Source organism: Lepidochelys kempii, chromosome 8, assembly GCF_965140285.1.
Source record: "Lepidochelys kempii isolate rLepKem1 chromosome 8, rLepKem1.hap1, whole genome shotgun sequence".
NCBI classification, from domain to species: Eukaryota; Metazoa; Chordata; order Testudines; family Cheloniidae; genus Lepidochelys; species Lepidochelys kempii.
Window position 1 is genome coordinate 101,904,100 of NC_136387.1, and position 24,024 is coordinate 101,928,123.

At 46.7% G+C, this 24,024-nt stretch overlaps 1 protein-coding gene across 1 annotated transcript; it reads right to left on the reverse strand.

Moving 5' to 3' along the window:
* Positions 1-23,784, reverse strand: LOC140916315 (cytochrome P450 4B1). Its single transcript, XM_073357797.1, has 12 exons — positions 23,220-23,784; positions 21,485-21,626; positions 20,282-20,326; positions 17,699-17,826; positions 15,967-16,091; positions 15,724-15,878; positions 14,800-14,906; positions 10,289-10,479; positions 9,369-9,502; positions 5,310-5,374; positions 4,542-4,624; positions 1-3,622 (listed from the first exon to the last, which is right to left on the reverse strand). The coding sequence occupies exons 1-12, from the start codon at positions 23,403-23,405 to the stop codon at positions 3,454-3,456; spliced, it is 1,530 nt and encodes a 509-aa protein (XP_073213898.1). The 5' UTR covers positions 23,406-23,784; the 3' UTR covers positions 1-3,453.
* Between the last annotated feature and the right edge of the window lie 240 nt (positions 23,785-24,024).

The window sequence follows — 24,024 nt, forward strand, 5'->3', positions numbered from 1 at the left end:
TTCTGGAGCATTTCCCACTTTATTCCGTTAGCAGTATCCACTGTCGGTTACAGAAATCACAGGTGCAGCTTAGGCCAAAGGTTCTTAGTGCATTGGTTAAGCAGGATGTTAAAACTTCAGTTATTCTGGAAGTCATTATTTTCAGTAGCTCATCTCCTGAAGGGGGCTTTCAGATTACAGCTTTAGAATTGGAGTAAATTAAAGGATTTTTAGCTGGATAGCATGGTGAGACTTCTTAGCTATTTCTCCAACCAGGCTTCTAATACTTAAGGAGTGTGGAATAATGTTTTAGTCTCTGTCCAGGTTTGAGACACGTAACTGGAGTCACAGAGCAGGAATTGATTCTCTACTTCTTAAGTCTGTCTTGACTTGGTGCTTTTCCCACAGGTTAGTCCCAGGCACGAGACACACAGCTTTCCCCATCTGGTTTCAGTCCCTGGACTCAGCTGTAGCCAATGGCCTAAATAAACCTCTAAAGGTGTAGAGATGCCTTTCTCTGACGTAGGGGGTGATTCTGTTTGCCGGAAGCTGGGAATGGGCGAAAGGGGATGGATCACTTGATGATTCCCTGTTCTGTTGATTCCCTCTGGGGCACCTGGCATTGGCCATGGTCGGAAGACAGGCTACTGGGCTAGATGGACCATTGCTCTGACCCAGTATGGCTGCTCTTATGTATGTTATTATATTCTGCCTCTTACTATTGAGCTGTCAGTCCTTGGCTTCTGCTGAACAAGGTCTGAGATGAGCATTGAACTTTCAGCCTGGGCCTTCACCCTGAGTCTGTTTTGTCAGCTACATACTGCCTTGTCTAGTGGCTGGATTTAGCTCTGTTATATTGAACCTCTTATTCTATTGGTCTGTTGTCTTCTAGGAATTTTCTCTCTGACTTCTTCTAAAAGCCTTTGCCGACTGCCCCCAAAGCACCTCTTCTCTTTACCCACTTGGCCAGAAAACACGGTTCAGTGCAGAAAAGGATTTTGAACAAAGACCCCTTTAGTTTGTTGTGGGAAAGGAGCAAATGGCCTTGCTTTATCTAGGAACATCCTGTTCAGTACACTCCTTGGTTCAGTGCAGGACAAACTCAGACTCCTTGCCTTGTGAAAATGGGTTCATACTAAAGCCAGGCCCATTTCAGCAGCAAGCCTATTCAGCTCTCATTTCCCCAGTTTTGAGCCTATGTGTCTAATCTGTAAAGGGTTTGATTTAGATCCAAGCATGACTCTGCAGAGGCGAGAGCCTTTACAATGGAAAAAAAATGGACAAACGTATTCCTATTCACAAGGCACCACAGCCAGCCAGAGAGAGAGAGAACCTCGGTCATCATCTCGCTCTCTTTCCCACATCCAACCAGGAGCTGTTGTGTCTCCCATGCATTCACCCAGCAGGGAGAATGGCTGAAGAGGTGCACAGCTACTTAAAGGGTCAGTTCCACTGTAACAGCCAGTGCCCCTAAGGTATGAGAATTCATTCTATGCCCGCATGGATCCCCCTTTGTTGTCTGTGATGCCTTTATGGGCATAGTCCTTCTCATGCCCACTTTGGGGATACCTGGAGCAGTGACCCCATCTGCTCTTTCCTTTCTTAGGGTAAGAGATTCTTTCAGATCTTGGGACATTTGGGCAACACCGACATCCCTGCAATAATGGCCACATCCAAACCAGAGCGGGAGTTGAACAACATCCTGCTCGTTACAGAACTAGAGAGGAGAAACATAAAGCCAATGGCAAGTTGTTGAACTGGTTTTCCTTTAGGCATAAGCTAGGGAAGGTGAGTGACAAAGTTCGCAGATGGGTAGCTATTAGGGTATACTGCATATTAGGGTTTGCTCGGTCTACAGCTCACAGCCTGAAAAGGATATGTAAAGACATCTTGACCAATTCATAATCTTTCAGCTGCATTCTACAGGGCATGGCTGTATTCAGGGCATTTGACAAGCTAACCTTCCTTCCTCCTTCCTTCTGAATGCAAACTGGTGTCTCATCTGGAAGGGGGTATCTGAGTCTCACCCTGGCAGGCCTTTCCGGCTCCAGGTTGCTCCAGATTTTTCATTCAAAGGCACAGCGTCCGAGATAGCATGGGCATAAGAATGCATAGAATGTTGCTAATCAGCAAACTGGCAGAGTTAGCTGTCACGTTCTCCAAACGAAGGACCCAAAGGCCGTTGAAGTCAATGGGAAGAAGACTCCTACTGACAGACTGGGGATCAGGCTCCAAGTGAGGAGGGAATTGCTGCACCTTTCTCTGGGCTGGAAGGTATCTTGATGTAATTGCTACATGGGAGGGGCAGTTTCCAAGGATGAATGCACAGGGAGAACCCTCAATATCTGTCTAGCATAAACAATGTGACAAGGAAGCTCTACTCTGGGGATCATGTAAGTATCCATCCTGGATTAGAGGGGGAATTAGAGGTATCTTGGCGCCAGCTGAGTGACTTTTTAGGGCCAATCAGAGCCGTGTGTGTAGTCTGAAGGCAGCCTGCATGGATCTTTGATTCTCCATGTTGCATCGTGTCGGTGTTTAAATTACAGAGAGCTCCGAGCCAAGATCTGAGCAGCCTCCACTGGAAGAAAGTTCAGAGTTGGAGCAAAAATTCTCACTGGCCTCTATTGCTGTAGTGGGCCAAACCAAAACTCCAGAGCTTCTCAGTGGGGAGCAGTGTCCACCCACCTCTCGACTGGGAGACTTGGCCCAGCTCACACTTCAATCTTCCCAACCAAGCGTTGATGATAATCCCTCATAAGGGATGAGAGTGGCCTTGGTGGTGGAATTCACACCTCCCTGCAAGGCTGGATGGATAGGAGATCAGTGCAAAACAGACCAATGTGCTTCTGTGTGAGGATAAGGGTTGGGCTCAGTCTACCCTCTGAGCTTAGGCATTAGGGCACATTGCAGTGCACCGGTGTAAATTGTGTCTACACTAGGGGTGCCTAAAATCCCAGTGTAAGGAGGCCTTAAATCCCAGCTAGATCACTGGCTCTCTTCCGATGAGAGCTGCAGAGACACCTGGACTCCTGTCGGGGAAGGAGAGCTAGCTCCGTCGCAGTGCTGCCCTCTACAGTTTGCATTAGGGAACGGACGTGAAATTGCACTCAGAGCTCTGTTTGTACCCTCAGTACCGCGTGAGGGGCTGTGGAAAGGGGAGAAGCGCTGCCCTCGAGCCTGCATAGCTCGGGTCCCAGAGCATGGCGCTGACAGGCAAGAGTGCTCCTTAGCCAGGGAGGGGGCGCTTGGGATGCTTTACTCCCATATCCAGGTCTCCTCCCAACAACATCCCTCCAACTCTGGGGATGGGGAAGGCCCCAGAGAAACCAGCTGGTGCTGAGAATTCAGGAAAGGTTGTGGAACGGGTTGGCTGAAGTGGGGCTATCCCGGGAAACACCCATGGATTGCACTCCCTTGAAAATGAGTCGATCCTACAGACTTCCAGTGCGGAGCTCCATGGTTTCTGCGGTGTCAGGGAAGTTTCCGTAAGAGCAGGTGGATCCCATTGCTGGACTTGAGGATAACCTGAGGTATTTCCTTGGGTGGTTTGGCTGGATCAGGAGACAGCTCAAAGCGGAGCAGAGTCAGGGCGAGAGCCACTTTCAGCTCGTACATGGCAAACTGCTTCCCGATGCAGTTCCTGGAAGAGGGAGGGGAAGCCTATAAGAACTTAGCAATCAACTTTCATTCACAATTGTATCCCAAAGCGCTTTGCTAGCTGAGTGGACCAACCCAGCTCTTTGGGTCAGTGACCATTTCTCATGTGTATGCACAGTAGCTAGCACCATGGGATCCTCATCTCAATTGGGGCTTTTGGCTGCTACTGTAATATAGCCTAGACGAATCCCTTTACCCATCACTGTAGTGCTGCCACTTCTGGGTTAAGACATGGCAGCTGTTTAATAGTGCACAGCAACCACTATCAGGCAGTTTTGGGACAGGTGTGGAAAAAGCTCTTTCCCATTGAACCTGCAAGGAGATTGATACAGTTACTCCCCCACTCTAATGAAAAGTGCCAAGAGATCTTTGCTGACCACAGGGGAGATTTTTCCAAGCCACATATAGAAATTAGGCACCTAGCTCCCATTGGCTTTTAATGTGCTTAACTGCCACACACCTGTGCATGGAATACCTCCCCCTACAAGTGATCCAGAATTCAGTCCCATGAGTGATGGCTCTGGAGTTGCTCTGTAATAATTTAGGGTGATGGTGTGCTGATCGGATTGTTGCAGGGGTTCTCAGATTTTTGTACCGGTGACCCCTTTTACACAGCAAGCCTCTGAGTGTGACCCCCCCTTATACATTAAAAACACTTTTTAATAGATTTAACACCATTATAAATGCTGGAGGCAAAGTGGGATTTGGGGTGGCAGCTGGCAGCTCGCAACCCCCCATGTAATAACCTTGCAACCCGCTGAGGGGTCCCGACACCCAGTTTGAAACCCCCCTGGATTATTGGGATGTTTACTGTGCGAATATATTTGGTGAAACTGAATAGGGGGCGGCTGAGAAAGTGAAGCTGACACGACCCCCCAGAGAGTGAACGAAATATTCCCCACCGTGCTCCGGCTGCGAAGGGCACGAAAGCATGGGAATGCATCTTGGACAAGTTCTCTGGTGAAAACCTCATGGGATCATATACCTGCGGGAAGAGAGTTCAAAGGTCTGTGGCAAAGGCTTTTTGTTCCCAAACTGCAGCGTTGCTTGGTTTGACGCCAGCACTGCGAAGGGGCGGTGATCTCCCCTCCCAGAAGGGGCCAGCACTGTCCCAAATGTGAGCTGTGCGAAGCAGGGAAATGCCATCACCCTGTAAGCTGGGGAGGTGCTGTTGCAACACATCCCCTGTGCAGCCCCCTAGCTAAAGAGTGAGCCCTTGTGCTGGGCCCAGAGTACTACTGCCCCTCACCACAGCTGCCAGGTGACTGGGTGGAGTTGCTGGTACAGCCAAGAGCATCATCTGCTACATTTGCCCCAAAACGCTTTGAATCCTTATTCCACCGGATGTACGTGACTATGTGTAAAAACAGACCGTTCCACACCCTCCTCTGTTGCTCTACGATACTCAGAATCTGTAGGGCAACCTCCTTTTTGCAGATCTATTGCACCTTTCATCTGGACAGATGCTACATGAATAAGATTGCAAAACACCTCGGTAAGGTCAATATTATCCCTGCTTTACAGCTGGGGAAATGCAGGAAGGGAGAAGTAAGAAATCCCTCGCTCAACGAAGTATGGGGCAGAGGCAGGGATAGCACCCATCTCTCTTGGTACCCGGTCCTTTGTTTTAACTACGTGACCACCTCTTCTTTCTGTAAAGTTAAAAGTACCTCTGGATCTTGCCATACAGCTGGGTTCCTATGAAGAGAATAAATATTCACTGCAGCCAGAGAACCTGTAAGAAAAATAAGAAAAATCTTGGTGACCTCACAGGGCAAACATCTATTCAGCAAAACACGCTATTCTGTTAAAGGCCCTTAATCTTCTTCACCAACACACCTGCTGTCTGAGAAATGTCTTGAGTCATTTCTACATACATGTTTTCACTCCCTTTAGCCCTGCAGAGGCAACATTAAACTATGGGAGAATGAGCTGGGTTCCATTCTGACTCACGTATCGCCAGCAAAAGCGATAGGTCTCAAAATGTAATTGTAAGTGGGGAATAGTCATTGAACTGTGTGTTTCTAGTGGGGTCCCGCAGGCCCTAGGCCATTTTTTATCAATGACCTGGAAGAAAAGATAAAATCATCACTGATAAAGTTTGCAGAGGACACAAAGATTGCAGGAGGGGTAAATAATGAAGAGGACAGGTCACTGATTCAGCGTAATCTGGATCGCTTAGTAAACTGGACACAAGCAATCAATATGCTTTGTAATACAGCTAAATGTAAAAGTATACATGTGGGTACAAAGAATATGGGCCGCACTCACAGGATGGGGGACTCTATCCTGGGAAGTGGTGCCTCTGAAAAAGATTTGGGGGTCATTGTATGTTGATAATCAGCTGAACAAGAGTTCCCAGTGTGATGCTGTGGCCAAAAGAGCTAATACGATCCTAAGATGCATAAACAGGGGATTCTTGAGTAGGAGTAAAGAGGTTATTTTTACCTCTGTATTTGGCAGCAGGAGACCACTGCTGGAATACTGTGTCTATTTCTGGGGTCCACAATTCAAGAAGGTTGTTGATAAATTGGAGAGGGTTCAGGGAACAGCCATAAAAATGATGAAAGGATTGGAAAACATGTCTTATAGTGATAAACTCAAAAGAGCTCAATCTATTTAGCTTAAGAATGAGAAGGGTAAGGGGTGATGTGAGTACAGTCTAGACTCTATAAGAACCTACATGAGGAACAAATATTTAATAATGTGCTCTTCAATCTGGCAGAGAAAGGTAAAACACAATCCTGTGGCTGGAAGTTGAAGCTAGACAAATTCAGACTGGAAATAAGATGTAAATTTTTAACAGATAGGCTAATTAACCACTGGAGCAATTTACCAAGGGTCATGGTGGCTTCTCCATCACTGATACTTTTGAAATCAAGATTGGATGTTCTTCTAACAGATAAGCTCTAGGAGTTATTTTGGGGAAGTTCTCTGGCCTGTGTAATATAAGAGGTCAGACTACATGATCACAGTGGTCCTGCAGGTATCTGGGACCGTGTCAGGTGAGTGCTGAGTGCAGACCTTCTATTATTAGCAACGATGTAATGGCAATAGTAAGCGGCGTTGTAATATATTAATCTTCAGCATTCGTGGAGAGAAAGAACTTGGAATGCCACAACGCTATTTTTACGATCACTTGCGTGACAATCATTCTACGTTCAGGGTGAGATTTTCACAGCTCGCATGGCTGCACACTTACATGTTTGGTTTGTGAAAGTGGAGGGCGGGATAATCTGGCCCTTAGTGAATTTCATCTTTTTTATTAATCTTATGCAATAACTAACTCTCTTTTTAAAAAAAATTTACACTCAACAGGCGTGCACGTGCAGGTTATCAACAGAGTCAATAGAGTTTGTGTCAGAAGCAGGGAATGGTTAGAAGATTGGGCAAGAGCACCTAATGATTAGGGAAGAATGACTGACATGCCGGCTGTACTTTGAACCTAGAAGAACAGACTGCAGTTAAAGCCAAGTAACTGGCTGCCTCAGGTGAATATTTCACTAGCATAGTTATTGGGGCTGGGGAACGTCTCCCCTCTCACCTCCTGCGGTGTGTTTATTGCACGAATTAGGAAAACCAGAAGGAGACAGCCACATGACCCCTACAGCCTACAACCCGAAAAAACAGACAAGAGAGACAGGGATGGGGGAAGAGGCAGAACACACAAGGAGAGGAAACAATGTGATGGCGGCAAACAAACACATTAGTTCCATGATTGTATTGATTGACTGATTTTGTGGGGAGGGGTTAGTTAGGAGGGGACCAGTTAAATGGAAGGAAGAGTAGTGAAGGGGGCAGGGCAGAGGAGAAGTGAGCAGGAGGGGCAGATGGGGTGTGAAACGGTAAGGAGACTGAGAGGAGGAAGAGGGAGGGTTGGAGCAAACGGATGATCAGCACAGTGCAGGAAAAGGCAGAGAACATTCTCCAGCTTTGACTGGAATGTCCAAAGGTCCTTGTTTTGGCTGCTTCTGCTCCTACTGGCTTGCATCTCTGGCTGGCTGCTCTGCAGTTCTCCCCCAAGGCCACGTGATGGGGGAAGGGGAGGCACTGCCTGGATTCTAGTGATAGCATGTGTGTAGGGGGGTTTCCTTGCACAGTTCTGGGTCTGGGGGATTCTGAGCCGGGCCCTGTTTCTCCCTCTCCCCGCTAGGGCAGCAGTCCCTGACGTAGTGCTACCCAACTGGCAAGTGGAGAGCATAAAGCCAACAATCCCCTACCTGCAACATATTTTTCTGCAAGTTCCCTGCTCTTTTGTGGGTGCCACTAGAACTGACGCTGCAAGGCGTATGCCTGGGACAGGACAGCACGCGCTGGCCATGGGCACTGCAGGCTGGAATTAAAGGCCATGCTCTGTTTGTTTGCTTTCTGATCGTTTTGAATGTTTTCCATTCATGTAGCATTTTTCAATTGGCAGAATCATACCCACCTCATTGAGTGAAGAGAGGAGTGGCAGCTAGAGAATTTGGTAAGATCAAGACAAGGTGGGTAGAACACTATGCCAGGAAGTACTGGGTGAAATTTACCATGATGTCCTAAATGGTCCATTTTATTCAGCCGAGGTTTGCTTAGGCAATACAGCCCCTATAGTCCTCCATCATTCCCAACATAACAGAAGATAGCAATGATAGGGGTACTCAGTTTGTAAATCTCCTGGGCCTACCCAAAGTGGGTTGAGTCAATGCGGGGGGTCTTTCCACTGGCTTTGAAAGGCTTTGGATCCAGTTCTATAACTGTTGTTCCCATGAAGCTCTCTGCTTTTATTGAGTCAACGAGACCGTGACCTGAGCAATTCCAGCTCAGTCCTACAATGTACGGCCAAGCAGTCTTGTGGTGTGATCTTGTCTGATCTCACAAGCTAAGACAGCTCAGTCTAGAGGTAGTAGAATTGTTCAATGCAAATATTAGTTGTATATTAGGGTGTGCTCTCTCTCTTTCTCGCCCTCCCCCCATTGAATGATTATTAGTAATAAAGGTTTCCATTAGATTGTAAGCTCTTCTGGGCACAGACTCTCTCAAATCATATGTATAATGTCTCATGTGTATGCAATAGTGCCTAGCAAATGGGACTTCCTTCTTGGTTGGTGCTTCTGGATACCTCCAATGTACAAATAATAAACAATAGAAACAATATCTGGGATTTTCAAATGAGTTTAAGGGAATTAGGCACCCAAATTCCATTCAACTCCAGTGAGATTTGGGTGCTTAATTCCCACGGGCTCATTTGAAGCTCTCAGCCAACACTAACAACATTCAGCCAGCTCTGGCTGGTGTCGAGATGGGAGATCACTAAGGCATGCACGTGTGCAGCAAAGGTTGCATCGATTCAAAGCATCCCCTAGACGGACTTAGTTGGCAGGACTCTCATGGAGTCTCAGGAGGAGACTGACACAGCTACTTTCTAGCAAAGTCTCTGAGGTAGGGCAGGCAGCAGTCCCAGCTGCCCTCCCTGGGGTGAATCGGCCCATGGCTCAGGCAGACAGGTTGGTACGGGAAAGTGCAATTTGTAATGGACAATCAAAGAGTCATGTTACAATTTACAATGGAGACAGAATAGGCCATGGGAGCACCACAAACTGCGCAACAAATCCTAGATCTTCACTTGGGTGTCACAGGAGAATTTCTTCCCCTCTTGTTGGCGTGAACCACATTCAGGGACTTCAATGGGAGTGGCGTGCGTGCGGCTGAAGGCAGAACCGGGCCCTTAAGAAGGAAGAGACTAAACAGACCTTCTGGTAAGGTACGTCCATCATGGAACGTGATGGGTTTGCTGAGCAGTCGGGACACTCCAGGTACCGGAGGGTAAAGGCGAAGGCTCTCCTTGATACACATGGTGCTGTAAGTCATTTTGCCAAGGTCATCCCTGAAAGCAACCATAGGTGGAGAGTATGAATGAATAATGGCTCCTACCACTCTGAAAATACTAGCCAGCAGCATCAACATCAGTGGGTGAAACAAACATGCCACACGCCTATTTCTGTTTGAAGACAGGAAAGTGATCTTGTGCCTAAAGCATAGAGGTGACCTAGGCTCTATTCCCTCTGCCACAGACTTCCTGCAACACTGAGTAAGACTCTTGATCTGTCAATGCTCCTGTAAACTTTTTGGGGCAGGAACTGTCTTTTTGCTCCATATTTGTACAGCACCTAGCGCAATGGGGTCCTGGGCCATGAAATAACTATCTGCTTCACAGGATTGTTGTAAGGTGTAATATATTAATTACAAGGTACTTTGATGTGTTTTCATGCTAAATTTAATCCCAAATATTAAGAGTTTGCATTTCAATAAACAGCTGCTGTCAGATTTGTTTTATTCTTAATTCAATTTCAAACTCCAAGGGCCGAATGCAGTCCTAGCGTAACTTAGGGGAACTTCCTCAACTTCAATAGTTTAAAGTTCCTATCCCAATCAAACTGCTGCATTTTATTAATGTAGAGAGAGATCTAAACCAAAGATCTAGAATTGAACAGCCCTTAACACAAGGAAAATTTGGATTTGGCCTTGGATCTGTTCTTCGTAGCATTGCTATACTAAGTGTTGATCCTTCATTGCAGAGCTTGGATACATTTTTTTTTTAATTCCTCAGATTGGATACATAAGAAAATAATCCAAAGCCAAAGGATATTAAACCAGTGAGGTAACATCTCACCATTGGATAGTCTCTCTGTCTTCCAGAATCTCCTTGATCTCTTCCCTGCATCTCTGCTGGTGCTCTGGGTACAGGGCCATGCAGTACAAGAGCCAGGAGATCCCACTGGCTGTGGTATCGTGACCCTCAAACATAAACGTGTCCACCTCGGCACGTAGGTCTTCATCGGATAATCCAGCTCCGTTTTCATCCTAGGAAAGCAGGGAGGTAAATAATCCCCAAACAAGTGTTCATTTCATGAGCAATTTTTGGAGTGAAAAAATACGCCTTGATTACTGGTGAAGTTCCCAGGCTTGATTTGTCTTGTTTACATCAGTGGAAATCAGGTGTCAGTCCACTGAAAGCAATGGAATTATGCAGTATCTACTTAGTGTAAGTGAGATCAGACTCAGGTCCATTGAGTACAAAGGCAGGCGTTCCCCTTTTAGGATTAGGAAGGCAGCAGAGATGGGCTAAGATCCAAGTTACTCAGCAACAGGGTATCAGGTACCAACCTTCAGTGCTTACAAACTGAATATGAGCCAACAATGTGAACCTCTGACCTAGCCCATCCTTGACAGGTGTTTGTCTCAGCAGCCCAGACCACCTACACAGAGCTAAAACCATTCTGGGGTGCATTAGCAGGAGTGTTGTATGTAAGCCATGGGAGGTCATTGTTCCACTCTACTCAGCATTGGTGAGGCCTCCCCTGGAGTATTGTGTCCAGTTCTGGGCACCACATTTTAGGAAAGATGTGGACAAATTGGAAGGAGAGCAACGAAAATGATAAAAAGTTCAGAAAACCTGGGGGCTCTGTGAAGAAAGGTTAAAAAACCTGGGCTTGTTTAGTCTTGAGAACAGAAGACTGAGGCGGGACCTGGTAACAGTCTTCAAATATGTTAAGGGCTGTTACAAAGAGGACGGGGACGAGTTGTTCTCCCTGTGCCCCGGGGGTAGGACAAGTAGTAACAGGCTTAATCCGCAGTTAGATATTAGGAAATACATTCTAACTTTAAGGATAGCTAAACTCAGGAACAGGCTTCCAAGGGAGGTTGTAGAGTCCCCATCATTGGAGGTTTTTAAGAGTAGGTTGGACACACACCTGTCAGGGATGGGCTAGGTCAGAGGTTCCCAACTTGTTTTTGCTGTGACCCCACTTTGGAGATTTGTCTCATACGAGCCCCCTCTTTCTAAGAAACAGTATTTTTGTAGGGGGTGGTATGCCCGGTACTCACAGGGGCCAGCGACGGTCCTCACCACGTAACAGTTGAGGAAGCCTTCTGCTCCCTGCCATGGTCAGGCAATCTCTCAGGGGTGGCAAACTGGGCCACGCTGAAGGGCCAGAGTAAGGAGGGGAGCAGAAAGCTGCACCCTGTGAGTACTGGTCCCCTTGTTAGGGTGGCCTGACATCCTGTTTTTAAAGGGACAGTCTCTGCAGGTGTCCCAACTTTTTCTTAAAAAATGGGCAAATTGTCCCATATTTTCTGTCTCCGCCCCATCAGTACTGGCGGGTCCTGCTGCTGGCCGCATCCCTGCTCACCAGCCGCCCGCCCACCAGTGCTGAGTGGGGGGGTCCAGTGGCCAATGATGGGGGTGGGTGTGCAAGGCTGGTAGTGTGGTAAAGCTGCAGCGAGCAGGTCCGGATGCTCCCCCTGCTGGTCCGCCAGCTGAGCCCCCACTGTGTGCCGGCTCTCGGCCAGTGGGGCCCCGTCTCGTTTCCGGCCAGCAATGGCTGTGAGCTGCGGTGGCTGGTGCGTGCGGGCAGGGGCTAGGCAGCGGCCGGTTACGTGTCACCTCTGCTGCCCACCCATCGGCTCTTGACGTGCTCCCCCTCTTGCTGTCCTCTCCCTTCTTTGCCCCTTCCCCCCCACCCAGCCCTGCTGCTCCTCCATATCCCGCCAGTGGGGTGTGTCCCGTTCCCAGTGCTGTGCAGAGAACCAGCTCCGGGTCGGAGCGCTCAGCTCACCAGCAACCTGGCCAGCAGGCTCCTTCCTTCCCCCCCTGCCTCTGGCTGCACCAGTGCCCCGGGAAAGCTCAAGATGCTCTGGCCTGGGGCGCTGGCCAGGAGGAGCCGAACAACACTGGCATGGGGAAGCCTCTCTCTGCCCCTCAGCTAAACTCTGGCCTGGCGCGGGGTGGGCGAGGGGAAGCTATTTCCCGCCCGTTTGCGCCCCGACCCTGCAGGCTTCTCAGCAGCCCCCCAGGCAGGGGCTTAGCACCCTCTTCACCTGCCCCCACTCCCCACCCTGGGTCCTGCCCCCAGGGAGCGCGGGGCTGCTCCGTCCCCTAGGCACCCTCCCCTGCTGAGCCACCTCCCCGGCCGGGTTCACTGAAGCCCCTGCAGTCAGGTTCCCTGGGCCCTGGTGCACAATGCATCCTTAGGGCTTAACCCCTTTCTGGCTGCACCGTAGCTGGGGAACAGGAGGTGGCTGGGTTATCTCTGTGGCCACCAGCAGCCTGGAGGTGTTAGCTGCCGGACAAGCTGCTTCCAGCCACAGGGGATCAGGGTGGGGGGAAGAGATGAGCTCTGCAAAGACACGAGCCAAATCATCCCTTCTCCCACTCCTCCTCCCCTGCAGCTGGAAGCAGCTCCCGTCCCTTCTGGTGTGAACACCACATTCTGGTGTGAACCTTGGCAGAAATCTGGGGAGGGGGGCATGCGACCCAGCGTGCCCCCCCACGTGTTGCCTCGCAAAGACATGGCGCCAGGTACCAGGAGAAGCGGGTCTGTTCCGGGGGCCCAGCCAGGCATGGAGGACACAGAGCGCAGGGCAGGGAGGGGAGGGTCAGCTGGCCACCCCCCTCCCCATGGGAGAGAGGTGTATGGGAGTGTGTTTGTGTGTCAACTCTCCCTGTGTGAACCCTAAAGCATTAAAGACAAGAAGGTAAATAAAAAGAATCCAACTACACAATATTTCTTTTTAACAGGGGCTCGGTCAACGTGATGTTAATTTGAATGTTTGTACTGCATAGTTCTGATTGATTGTCGGTGAAGTCGCTTAAATACGAGTAATTTTACCAGGTATCCTGTATTCAGCATAGGGAAGTAAAACCCCACCCTTGCTGGACAGTCCCTGGGCATTCAGCATGGCCCCATCCGCTCTCCCTGTGCGGCTTTTGTCCAGCAGGTGACGTGGATGGGGCTCTGTGCCCTGGGGCCCCACTGAAGGGCCAAGGTCAGGAGGGGGTTTGTCTGGCAAGGCGGGGGGGGGACAGTACTCCTGGGGTGCATCCTTCTGTCCCCGGCTCTCTGAGCCCTCCCTGGCGGAGGAGGGTAACTGCTGGTTGGTGGCTGCTGCAGGTACGGCAGTGGGGGAGCGAGTTGGATACGAAGCCTGGTCTCAGCAGCCCAGACCACCTGCACAGAGCCCCACCTTCTTCCCTGCCAGACAGAGCCCCCTCCTGACCCTGGCCCTTCGCATGTCCCCCCAGGTCCTCACGCCCCTCCAATAACCCCATCACAGACACCCCAGGTATACTTAGTCCTGCCTCAATGCAGAGATCAGCCCAACGGGTGGCCCAGGGGCCAGAGCGGGCCCACGGGCCAATTCCATCTGGCCCCGAGGCGTCCACTCCCCCAGCAGCAGCTGCCCAGCATGCAGAGAGCATTGCAGTGACATGCTGCATGTACCAGAGACTATCTGTACAAAATGGCATCCTCTGTGCAGCATGGCCTTGTAAGCACGGTGCGTGAGGTCACGCTACGTGGAGGAGGCCATTTTGTTTCTGTACCTGGCCCGCACAGGTGCCACACAACTGCCCGTATTGCCTGTGTCTCTGAAAAGGTTGAGCCACCCGAGGGCTCTTCCAGCCCTGCATTTCTGTGCTTTTGTGGCAACTATCATGCGCTGCCCACGCTCCTCGCAAGAATTCTTATTCTGTTTATTTTTTTTTATCTACACAAAGAGCAGTTATGTACTTTCAGCCAGGATATATATTTTTTTAAGATTACAAGACAAACAAACAATACAAGGAAGAATAAAAGTAAAATCCCTTGGGGGAAGGGGAGGGAGAGCGAGAGCACAGTGTGTGTCTCCTCCCATCCGGAAGAGTCTGCACTCAACTGAACTCCAAATGGCAGCTGTCTCCGGCAGACCAGCAGGCACGTAGAAATTTAAAGATGTCGTACATAGGAAACCAAAAAGGGAACATTTACCTTGTTACACACAGTATAGACACCACCACCTGCCTGGAATCCTCCCTAGAATATGCCAACCGTCTCATTCACACTTACATGCTGTCATGCCTCTGTTCCTGTACAGATTAACATGCTGAGTGAAAATCAACTCACTGAGAGGAAAGAGTTAATTTTACCCTCACAGCATGGTTACTAGCTGTAGTTATTCATTCACTGAGCACTGTCCTTTGCACACCCTTGCTTGACATTTCTTCCCTTCACTTCCAGCCCCGCTATCAGCTGACAGAATTAGACATGAGGATATATAGGATGGGGAAGCTATTATCAACAATAGCCAGGTGTGTCTGCTGATGACACTTGCTTGGCTGTTTACATTATTATTTCCATCACTCACCTTGGCACACAGAAGAATGTCCAGAAAATCCAAGTACTTCTTCTTCTGGATCTTTTCAAGTTCTTGCTGATCTTGGAGGAATGTCTTTCTCTCTTTTATTACTTTATCTGCATACAAGAGTGGCAAATATATTAGCTACACCTCAACATCACTGTGACCTGTCTGTCTGGAAAGGTCATGCTGCAGAGAAGTCAAAGGATCAGAGTCTGAGGCTCTTCTGCTTAATGCAAATGATGAACTGGACATATAGTAGACCAGTGCAGGAGATGAGGTCTCTTAGAACCAGTAAGACTTTGTATTTCTAAAGTACTATCATTGATGGATAGGTCCATCAATGGCTATTAGCCAGGATGGTCAGGGATAGTGTCCCTAGCCTCTGTTTGCCAGACACTGGGAATGGGTGACAGGGGATGGATCACTTGATGATTATCTGTTCTGTTCGTTCCCTCTGGGGCACCTGGCATTGGCCACTGTTGGAAGACAGGATACTGGGCTAGATGGACCTTTAGTCTGATCAGTATGGCTGTTTTTATGTTCTAATGTCCCTTCCACTGAAGGATCTCTCAGAACATTACAAACAATGGATTCATCATCTCTATTTTGCAGGTGATCAAACTGACCTGTGGAGAGACGAAGTAACTTGCCTGAAGTCCCACAGTAAATGAATGACTGAGCTAGGAATAGAAATCCATCCTCAGTGGAATTTCACTGAAGTTCATGGAATTCCACCAGCATTGGATATGGCCCTAGATCTACTGACTACCAGCCTTGTGCCTCAATTTTAAAACCATTCTTCTTCCCTGGAGAATAAGTTTCTCCAGGGTTTCCATTCATAGACAGACCAACTAACAGTAGGTTAATCCCACCAAACTAGGCAACATTCTACAGACAATAGGAAAAGAAAAGGAGGACACTGGGAAATACCTGTATGCTGGTGTGCTAGTCGGCAGGCCTCCTGAAAGCGACGTCCTTGAGGACTGATTCGATAGATGAAATCATTATGAAATGGGAAAAAGCGGATTCTATGAAACACCAGGTAGGTCAGGTCATAGACTGCTTTGACGTAGTAGTCTGAGTCACTGAAGGAAAAGAACAGTTAAATAAGGCTACTATGGGTCTGGTTGACAAGAACATTTTTGTTAGGATTTGAAAGCACCTGGCACTGACCTGTCAGTCTGGCAGTTGCTATGACAACTGAAGGCACATTTCATGATGCTGTCCAGGGTCATCAAGCTGACATGTTCAAAGAGCTCCACCGACTTATCCACTGTGATCAGCCGTTCCCATTTATCCTAACGGAGGAGAGTGAGATGAGGAGGGATGGGATTCCAGAAAAGGGTTTTGCTGACTATAGAGATCCCATTCAGTGCCCTTTATTTATTTTTGCTGCTTTCCATATCTGCATCCTGCCAAACCCCTGTTGCATGTTAGACCCTGGTCTGTAAACAAGGACTCTGATCTAAAAGGTACAATGTTAGCTGGGATTGGCATTCCCTTTCGGAACCAGATTACAGGATTATTTATTTATGGCTGGAGATCAGGCCAAAGTGAAAAACTAAATCTGAATTCTTCTTTCCCATTCTTTTGGATTGGTAAAATCTGGATTTTGTTGTCCTGGGCCTGAACTAGAAACCAAAATCCAAACACTTCTAAAGCATGTTTGGAACCAGACCTGGGGTGACTCACAGCCATCTCTATAGACAAATTGTTTTCATGATATCCTGAGATTATTTTCAGCAAAGTGAAAAAGAAACTGATCTGTGTAATAGGTTTTTAGGCCATTATTTTTGGCAGGAACTAGATCCAAATTTGAGGGGGGAAGGGAGAATCCACATACAGTGGTGCATTGTTGACCTAACGTATTTTCTATAACGTCTTTCACCACTGGCATATCTAATGCACAGCAGATATAACTGGAAATCAAGGTAAATTAAGACTTGAGTTGATTTTTACTGGTTTCATAATCGATGTGACTCAGCAACAAGTCTCTCCACATATATTAATGTCCTCTGAGCAAAAGTTCATTGACAATTGAACAGATATGCCACGCCAGAAGGATTTGGTTATCTGAGTCCAATCCAGCTGGGTTAAAGGATGTGTCTAAAATTTCTTTGATCTCTGCAACTGAGTGACTGTCTCTAGCAAACTGTTTTATCTGCCAGCATTGTACACAAACTAATGTAAGTTTAGCAACCACCCTTATTAAAAGGCGAGACATAATGGTTATTTCTAGGTGGTTAGAGTACACCTCACATGCTGGTTGAAAAGCTGAAGACATTTGGGGCCAAGTCCAACTCTTGATGTATCTCCACTATAGTCAGGGGAGTTACCCCAGAGATCAATTTGGCTCAGAGACTTTAATTATTATTAGGGACATATGATCCTTGTGAATTCACGGTTTCTAGCTAAAGAGAGTATTTTGAGATAAAAGGACCCTTCCAACAAGCTGGTCTAGTAGAAGTGGGCAGCTCATGGATGGTGCATGATAGTATATGAACTTCATTAGATTCCTTCCTGCCCTCCTCTTCATCTACTCTTCTTTCCCAGTTTCTGTGTTTGTTTTGGGCTCTCTTTTATACAAGCCCAAGTTTAGTTTCTTATCTGGCAGACAGCCTGTTCTCCTCATTTATCTTCTATGTTCACCATCCCCGGGCTGAGAAAAGTTACCGTATCACTTTATTGGAAACCTGGTGACAGAAAAATACCTTGGGCCACATTCTAAACTGATGTTTGCTGAGGTAGCTCCCCTGAATTACAGCAGCTGAGGGTCTGGCCCCTTTACTAAAGGGTTGTAGAGTGTGTGGGAAACAAACTGGTTAGAACATCTCGTTCCACTTTCTTCTAATTGTTCAACATCAGACCCAGTTATTTTCCTGGCTCTGCAGCTGATCATTCCTACCAGCATCACTTTGGTAGACTCTGCCATCAATGAGACATAAGGTTTCAGCACGTCATAGTGAAACCCTGGGGTCAGCAGCCTTCGATGCTGGAACCACTGTGGCCCATGTAAGATCAGTAATCCTTTGCCTGGGGGAATATAAATAGCAAAGAGCCAGTCAGATCCCTTCACAGCACAATGAATTACTCTATCACTCAGAGTAGTCTCGGTGCTTTGAAGAGAGGGAACATTTTAAACAGGAATACTTAATTCCATACCTAAGCAAGTCCTCAGTGGATTGCCTTCTGAGGGATGGTACCATGAGGAAGGAGAGGGAGTCTTAAGAACTTGATGAGGGATTAGAAAGAACACACCATTCGGGAATGGCACTTACTGAAAGAGGGCAGGGGCACAGGGGATCCATATTTGATGTGGTACCATATTGGTATTTTGATAGCAGCCACACAGGGCCCTTAATAAGGCTGAAATTAGTTATGCCCCAGCAAGAATGAAATCTCTGCCACACCAAGTAGAGCTGGGCAAAACCAATTTTCAATGAAAAGGGTAAAAAAACTGAAAACTGAAACTGAAAATATTTTGGTTTTCCAAAATGGGAAATTTGGGTTGTACACTGAGAACTTTATGGGTTTTATTTGATGGCAACCATTTTTTTTGGTTGGAAACCCAACATTTTAGTTATCTGCATTTTTTCCCCAGGTTTTTGACTAAAAGCAGGAATGTTTTGCATGGGAGAGAAAAATTTTGCCAGCAGCTCTACAAATGACACATTTCAGAGTAGCAGCCATGTTAGTCTGTATCCGCAAAAAGAAAAGGAGGACTTGTGGCACCTGAGAGACTAACAAATTTATTTAGTCTCTAAGGTGCCACAAGTCCTCCTTCTCTTTTTACAGATGACATAGGTATTAGCAATGTTAATACCCTGTGCCATGGAATGACACGGTGCAATAAACATCAGGAGCTAGGAACAACAACACTAATGTCCAGAATTACCCTGTGGGGGACAGTATTGTTGACCTGACCCTCTCCCACTTTGTGACAAGACCTAGGCACTATACGCAGCATTGGCAAGAGCAGTAACACAAGAGACCTACAGGCCTGCATCCTGTAAGACTTAGCTTAAGCTAAGAGCATATGCTGGGCTGTGGTATTTTGGCACAGATAACAAACTAGGCCAACCTTTCACCTAGCTCAAGTCCCTAGCTGTCTATTATGTACACATGCCCCCCCCCCCCCACCTGCAAAAGCCCCTAGACAAAACGCTGCCACAAGCAAACCGCAGATCTTGATAAAAAAGGGCATCAGCACAATGCTAATTATAAAGCTGTTTGCCTTGGCTCCTTATAAGGCTTTGTTAACAATGCTTGAGTGATAAAAAAAATTAAGGAAATATATAATTTGACTGAAATGTAAAAACTATATAAGACTGGCATTATAGGGGCAGGACAGAGGGAGACCAGGGTGGCACCTGGGTGTGACCATCTGTCTCCTTCTCCCTGCATGATTGTATTCAAAAATAAAAGGACCTCAGACTGTTTGAGCCAAACAGATGGTGTGACTCGTTTTCCACAACAACCCTGATGCACAGAGTTTGGTTCTACTCAGTAAAATCAGTGTTATGGAACTCAGTGCATATGCACCTTGCTGAGTCTACACACAGTTTGCTCAGTTTACCAGCCCTGTAAACTCAGCTTTGCTTCTGAGAGTCAAGCTGGGTTTTTTCCTTCTTAGGCATCCTCAGTGACACCTGCAAACCCCATTAGACTTCAGTGAGGTTGCAATGGTGGCACTGAGGGCATACTCTGAAGACCATGAAGTTGAACATGTGTAATTGAGGGCATCATTTGCTCTGCACAATCTCTATTGTGCATTGGTTGTGGGGGAAGATAATCACCGCCATCTGAAATATCAGCTACTAGTCACTGTGGAGCAGGATTCTGGATTAAATAGAGAAATGGTCTAGTCTAATATGGTATCTCCTGTGTTTGTCATGTCATCCCTAGTAGATTTCCATAGCAGAATGACAGGTTTCAGAGTAACAGCCGTGTTAGTGACCACTCTCCTTTAGATAAGCTATTACCAACAGGAGAGTGGGTTTGTGTGGGGGGCTAGGGGGGGGGGAGAGAAAACCTGGATTTGTGCTGGAAATGGCCCAACTTGATTATCATACACATTGTAAGGAGAGTGATCACTTTAGATAAGCTATTACAAGCAGGAGAGTGGGGTGGGGGGAGGTATTTTTTCATGCTTTGAGTGCATAAAAAGATCTTCTACACTTTCCACAGTATGCATCTGATGAAGTGAGCTGTAGCTCACGAAAGCTTATGCTCAAATAAATTGGTTAGTCTCTAAGGTGCCACAAGTACTCCTTTTCTCATAGCAGAATGGTCATCTTCTCTGGTTTTATAATAGCAAGGAATAAAGTAAATCAAATTACAAGAGAAGTGTGTGGCCCACCATGAACTGATGAGGCAAGGAAACTGGGGATGAGGGCTGAAACTCTGGGCTAACACTCCAGGGCATAACATGCCCTTGATTCATTCATGAAACTGTTCAAAAGGATGGACGAAGCATGATTCTACATACCAATCCAGGGAATTAAGAATTTGTAGGTTGCAAGACCCTTGGGATCTGTAAAATTCAACAGAGAAGACAAGTACAATGTTAAGAGTTGATACACCATAAAAAAAAATCTAGATGCAGTTCTGGTATGAATTCACTCTTCTAGTCACGGCGAAGGAGCTCAATTAATTAGGAAATGAGTGGTATAGAAGTTAGACAGCTAAATCTTTTAGTGTTATTTAGTATATTAAATATTTAAATAATGTTTCTTTTCATACTATTACTACATTTTAAAGACGGTCTTTTATATACATCTCATTAATTAGATGCACACGGGACTGGGGAGGATGATGGGAAGATGAGATTAGAGATATGGGTGAGGAAAGGGAAGGGAAGGCCATGGAAGCTTTTAAAGTTGAGGAAGGACATTTTGTGCTGGCCGAACAAGAAAGTGAATGGAGATGCTATTGCCCGATCAAGGCTTTGGGCCTGATCTTGAAAGGTATTAATGTGCCAGGTCCAAGCCACATCAGGGATCACATTGACATCAACGATCCACCAGGGCAGCTGTGCTCTTCTGGGATCATGATGCAACTGTTGAATCCAATCTGAGAGATGACCCTCATCCAGACTCTGACCGCATTTAGGATGTGCGGCAAGAACCTCCTTTTTGCAAAAAGCTTTCCCATTCTCATTGGAATAATATTGAGAAATACCTCTAGATAGTAATCTTTTCAGGACAGGGTCTGTCATTTGTTCTGTGTTTGTATAGCATCTAGTCCTAGAACAAAGTGGCCCCGATTTAGTCAAAATCCCTAGTTACTACCACAACAGTAATAATAATAATTAGAGCTTCCTACACTAGAAAGGGAGAACAACTGAAGACTCTGGGAGGTCTCCTAAGAGATGTTCTATGCTGCTTTTCCTAGGAACAACTTAGATACTATGGTGGTGGGTGCTCTAGGAAACCCTAAGACAGACACATTTCTGAGAGTGCAGGTGTTTGGTTCTCATTTCCCGTTGTGGGTGCGTATATAAAGTGCCCCAATTTAACGGTGAAGAGCTAAGCATTTGGGAAGGGTATAAAGGGGGGAATTACAATAGTCGACAGAAGAGACAAGCAGGAAGAAGAGTCTGAATGGTTCTCTGTGGAAATAACACGTGGCCTTTGCAGTGGGAGAGGGCATCAAGTGTGAAGCTTTCTGAAATAAGATCCAATGACCGTACCTCCATGGCCAAACACAGTTTTGGCATAATCAGGGTGGTTGACTACTAAGGTAGCCATGAAACCTCCAATCCATCTGGGGTAAGCATAGGGGTACTTTTTTGCCCAAGACAGCAACTTCTTTAATTCTTCACCTTGAGAAATCTGCAATGATAGCGAAGAGAGAGAGAGAGAGTGCTTAGGGAGAAAGGGGTGAAATCACTTGAGTGTGGAAAGTCTGCACAAGGCCATCTGGGCTGCTCAAGGCCTCTCCGTGGGAGATGGGGAGCAGGTGGAGTGGATTTGCAATGATGGGCTCTACACCTCGAGATGGAGGGAAGATGCTATGCTGGCCCCAAACTGCCTGGGGTAGAGAGGACCAAAATCTACACACAGTGGCTACACAAAAAGAAATGGAGGACTTGTGGCACCTTAGAGACTAACCAATTTATTTGAGCATAAGCTTTCGTGAGCTACAGCTCACTTCATTGGATGAGCTGTAGCTCACAAAACCTTATGCTCAAATAAATTGGTTAGTCTCTAAGGTGCCACAAGTCCTCCTTTTCTTTTTGCGGATACAGACTAACACGGTTGCTACTCTGAAACCAGTGGCTACACAGTTCCAGAGGGAACTGCATTGCAGTCCTGTCTCCTTTGCAAATCACAATGGTAAAGCTTAACACTCCCCTTGCACTGGAGAAATGATGCAGCTGGTTGGAAAATTTGCTATTTTTTCAGAGAAATTTCAAAAATTAAAATTTTTGTCAAACTTTTCCTCTGAATTTTTTAAATAAAAAACTGGAACCCAAAACCTGAAAATGTTGGGGGTGCTTGAAAGCGGTTTTAAGTTACAATTCTTAGGTTTAAAAAAGTTTCAGCTTAAGAAAAACAGTTTCTGGTTTTGCATGAACAAAGGAACACTGTCAAAAATGAAATTTTCCCAGCAAAATTTTTGCTTTAGACAAAAAGCCATTTTTCTGGTCAAAATTGCATGCGGATGAAAAAATATTGACATTGCAAGTGGCAAAGCACTGCAGAATAAGGCTCAACATTTTAAACCAGTGATACTCAGACCTCAGTGGTTCAGGAGCCAAATTAGCAATCAGCATTACCCAAAAGAGTCACAGTCGTGAGAATTCATTGCTTCATTTACTACAGTACTATATATTCATCTTTAAATAGTATGACAGGGGAATATTTAGTTTATATCTATCCATTTATCTATTATTATGATTGCAACTGGATGCAAAAATGCATAAACCCCCAAATGTCTGTATCATGAAACGCTGAAAATGTTTGAAATAAAAATTCCTCATGTTCACACAGACAGCAGGGCTCAGTAGCTGTGAAAACAAACAGAACCAACTTCCTAGAGAGTGGGTGACCCTTAAGTGGAGGCAAGAAACTTTTTTTATGTGGCTCCTATTAAATTTGATCACCAAAGTCCTTATCTTGGAAAGCATGTTTAACTATAAGTGTCAAGTCAAAGGGACTGTTTGCTTGAAGGACTGGAGCTGAAAATTAGACACAATTCTTACTGTGGCTGCATTTTTATTTGTCCCACACAAACATGACACTAACATGTGACCGTGGTGTCTGTTAGCGGGTAGGACAAGAAAACTGCCTCCTGCCAGGATCCTTTCCTAACAAACAGTTTTCACATACCCCACTCACTATATTTACCTTCCCTCTATCTATTCTCTGTTGAAACTAACCTGGATGGTGTATATAGCTGCATAACCCCACGTCTTTCCCTACCTGAGAGTTGTGTCCATACAGCCAGTGGCTGGGGGGACCTGGAAAACTTGCAAAAGCTTTGAGGAGCTGTTGTTTCTTCCGATACAGCTGGATCGCTTTCAGCAGGACGTAGATGAGACAAAACCCAGCAGTCAGGTACAAAAGCAGAGAGGAAGGGTTTGCTATTTTCTCCAGCACAAATGCCATGGTCCTGCAGCTTCTGTGGCAGTGACAGGCTCCGAATCTCTCACCGTGCTCACGTTCCTTTTGTGTCTGGGTTAGCCAATAGTCAAAGCAATATAACTCCCTCCCCTTTCCCACACAAGCTTGTGTGGAACGCTGTATGCCAAGTAACCTACTGAGAATGTACAGGAGAAAGTTCTGAAGTTCTCACCAGCAATTGCCCAGACTTTGCTTGGCAGGAGAAGACCCAACTGTCCTGCGAGTTCATCTGCCCTTTCCCCCTACTTCAGGAACTTAGAGGTTTCCTTAGGGCACTGCTAATTACAGAGGATTGAGAAGAAACTTCCCATGTGGACAGGTTATCCTATCACGGCAGGATTTCTTGCACCTTTCCTCTGAAGTCGCTGGTGCTAGCCAGGATTGTCAGAGAGGAGGATGCCGAACTAAATAGACCTCCGGCCTGATCCAGTCCATATTCCATCCAGTCCTCGGTTGTATGGTAGTTTGTATGTCACAAACTCCCACAGTGCTGCCTAGTGGTCAGGAGGGTGTCAGCAGGTTGTCTTCCCATTGAAAACATGGTGCTGCCTTTCAGCACCCTGCCCCCAGGATTACCCATCCTCTCCTTCAGCACAGGGATCTG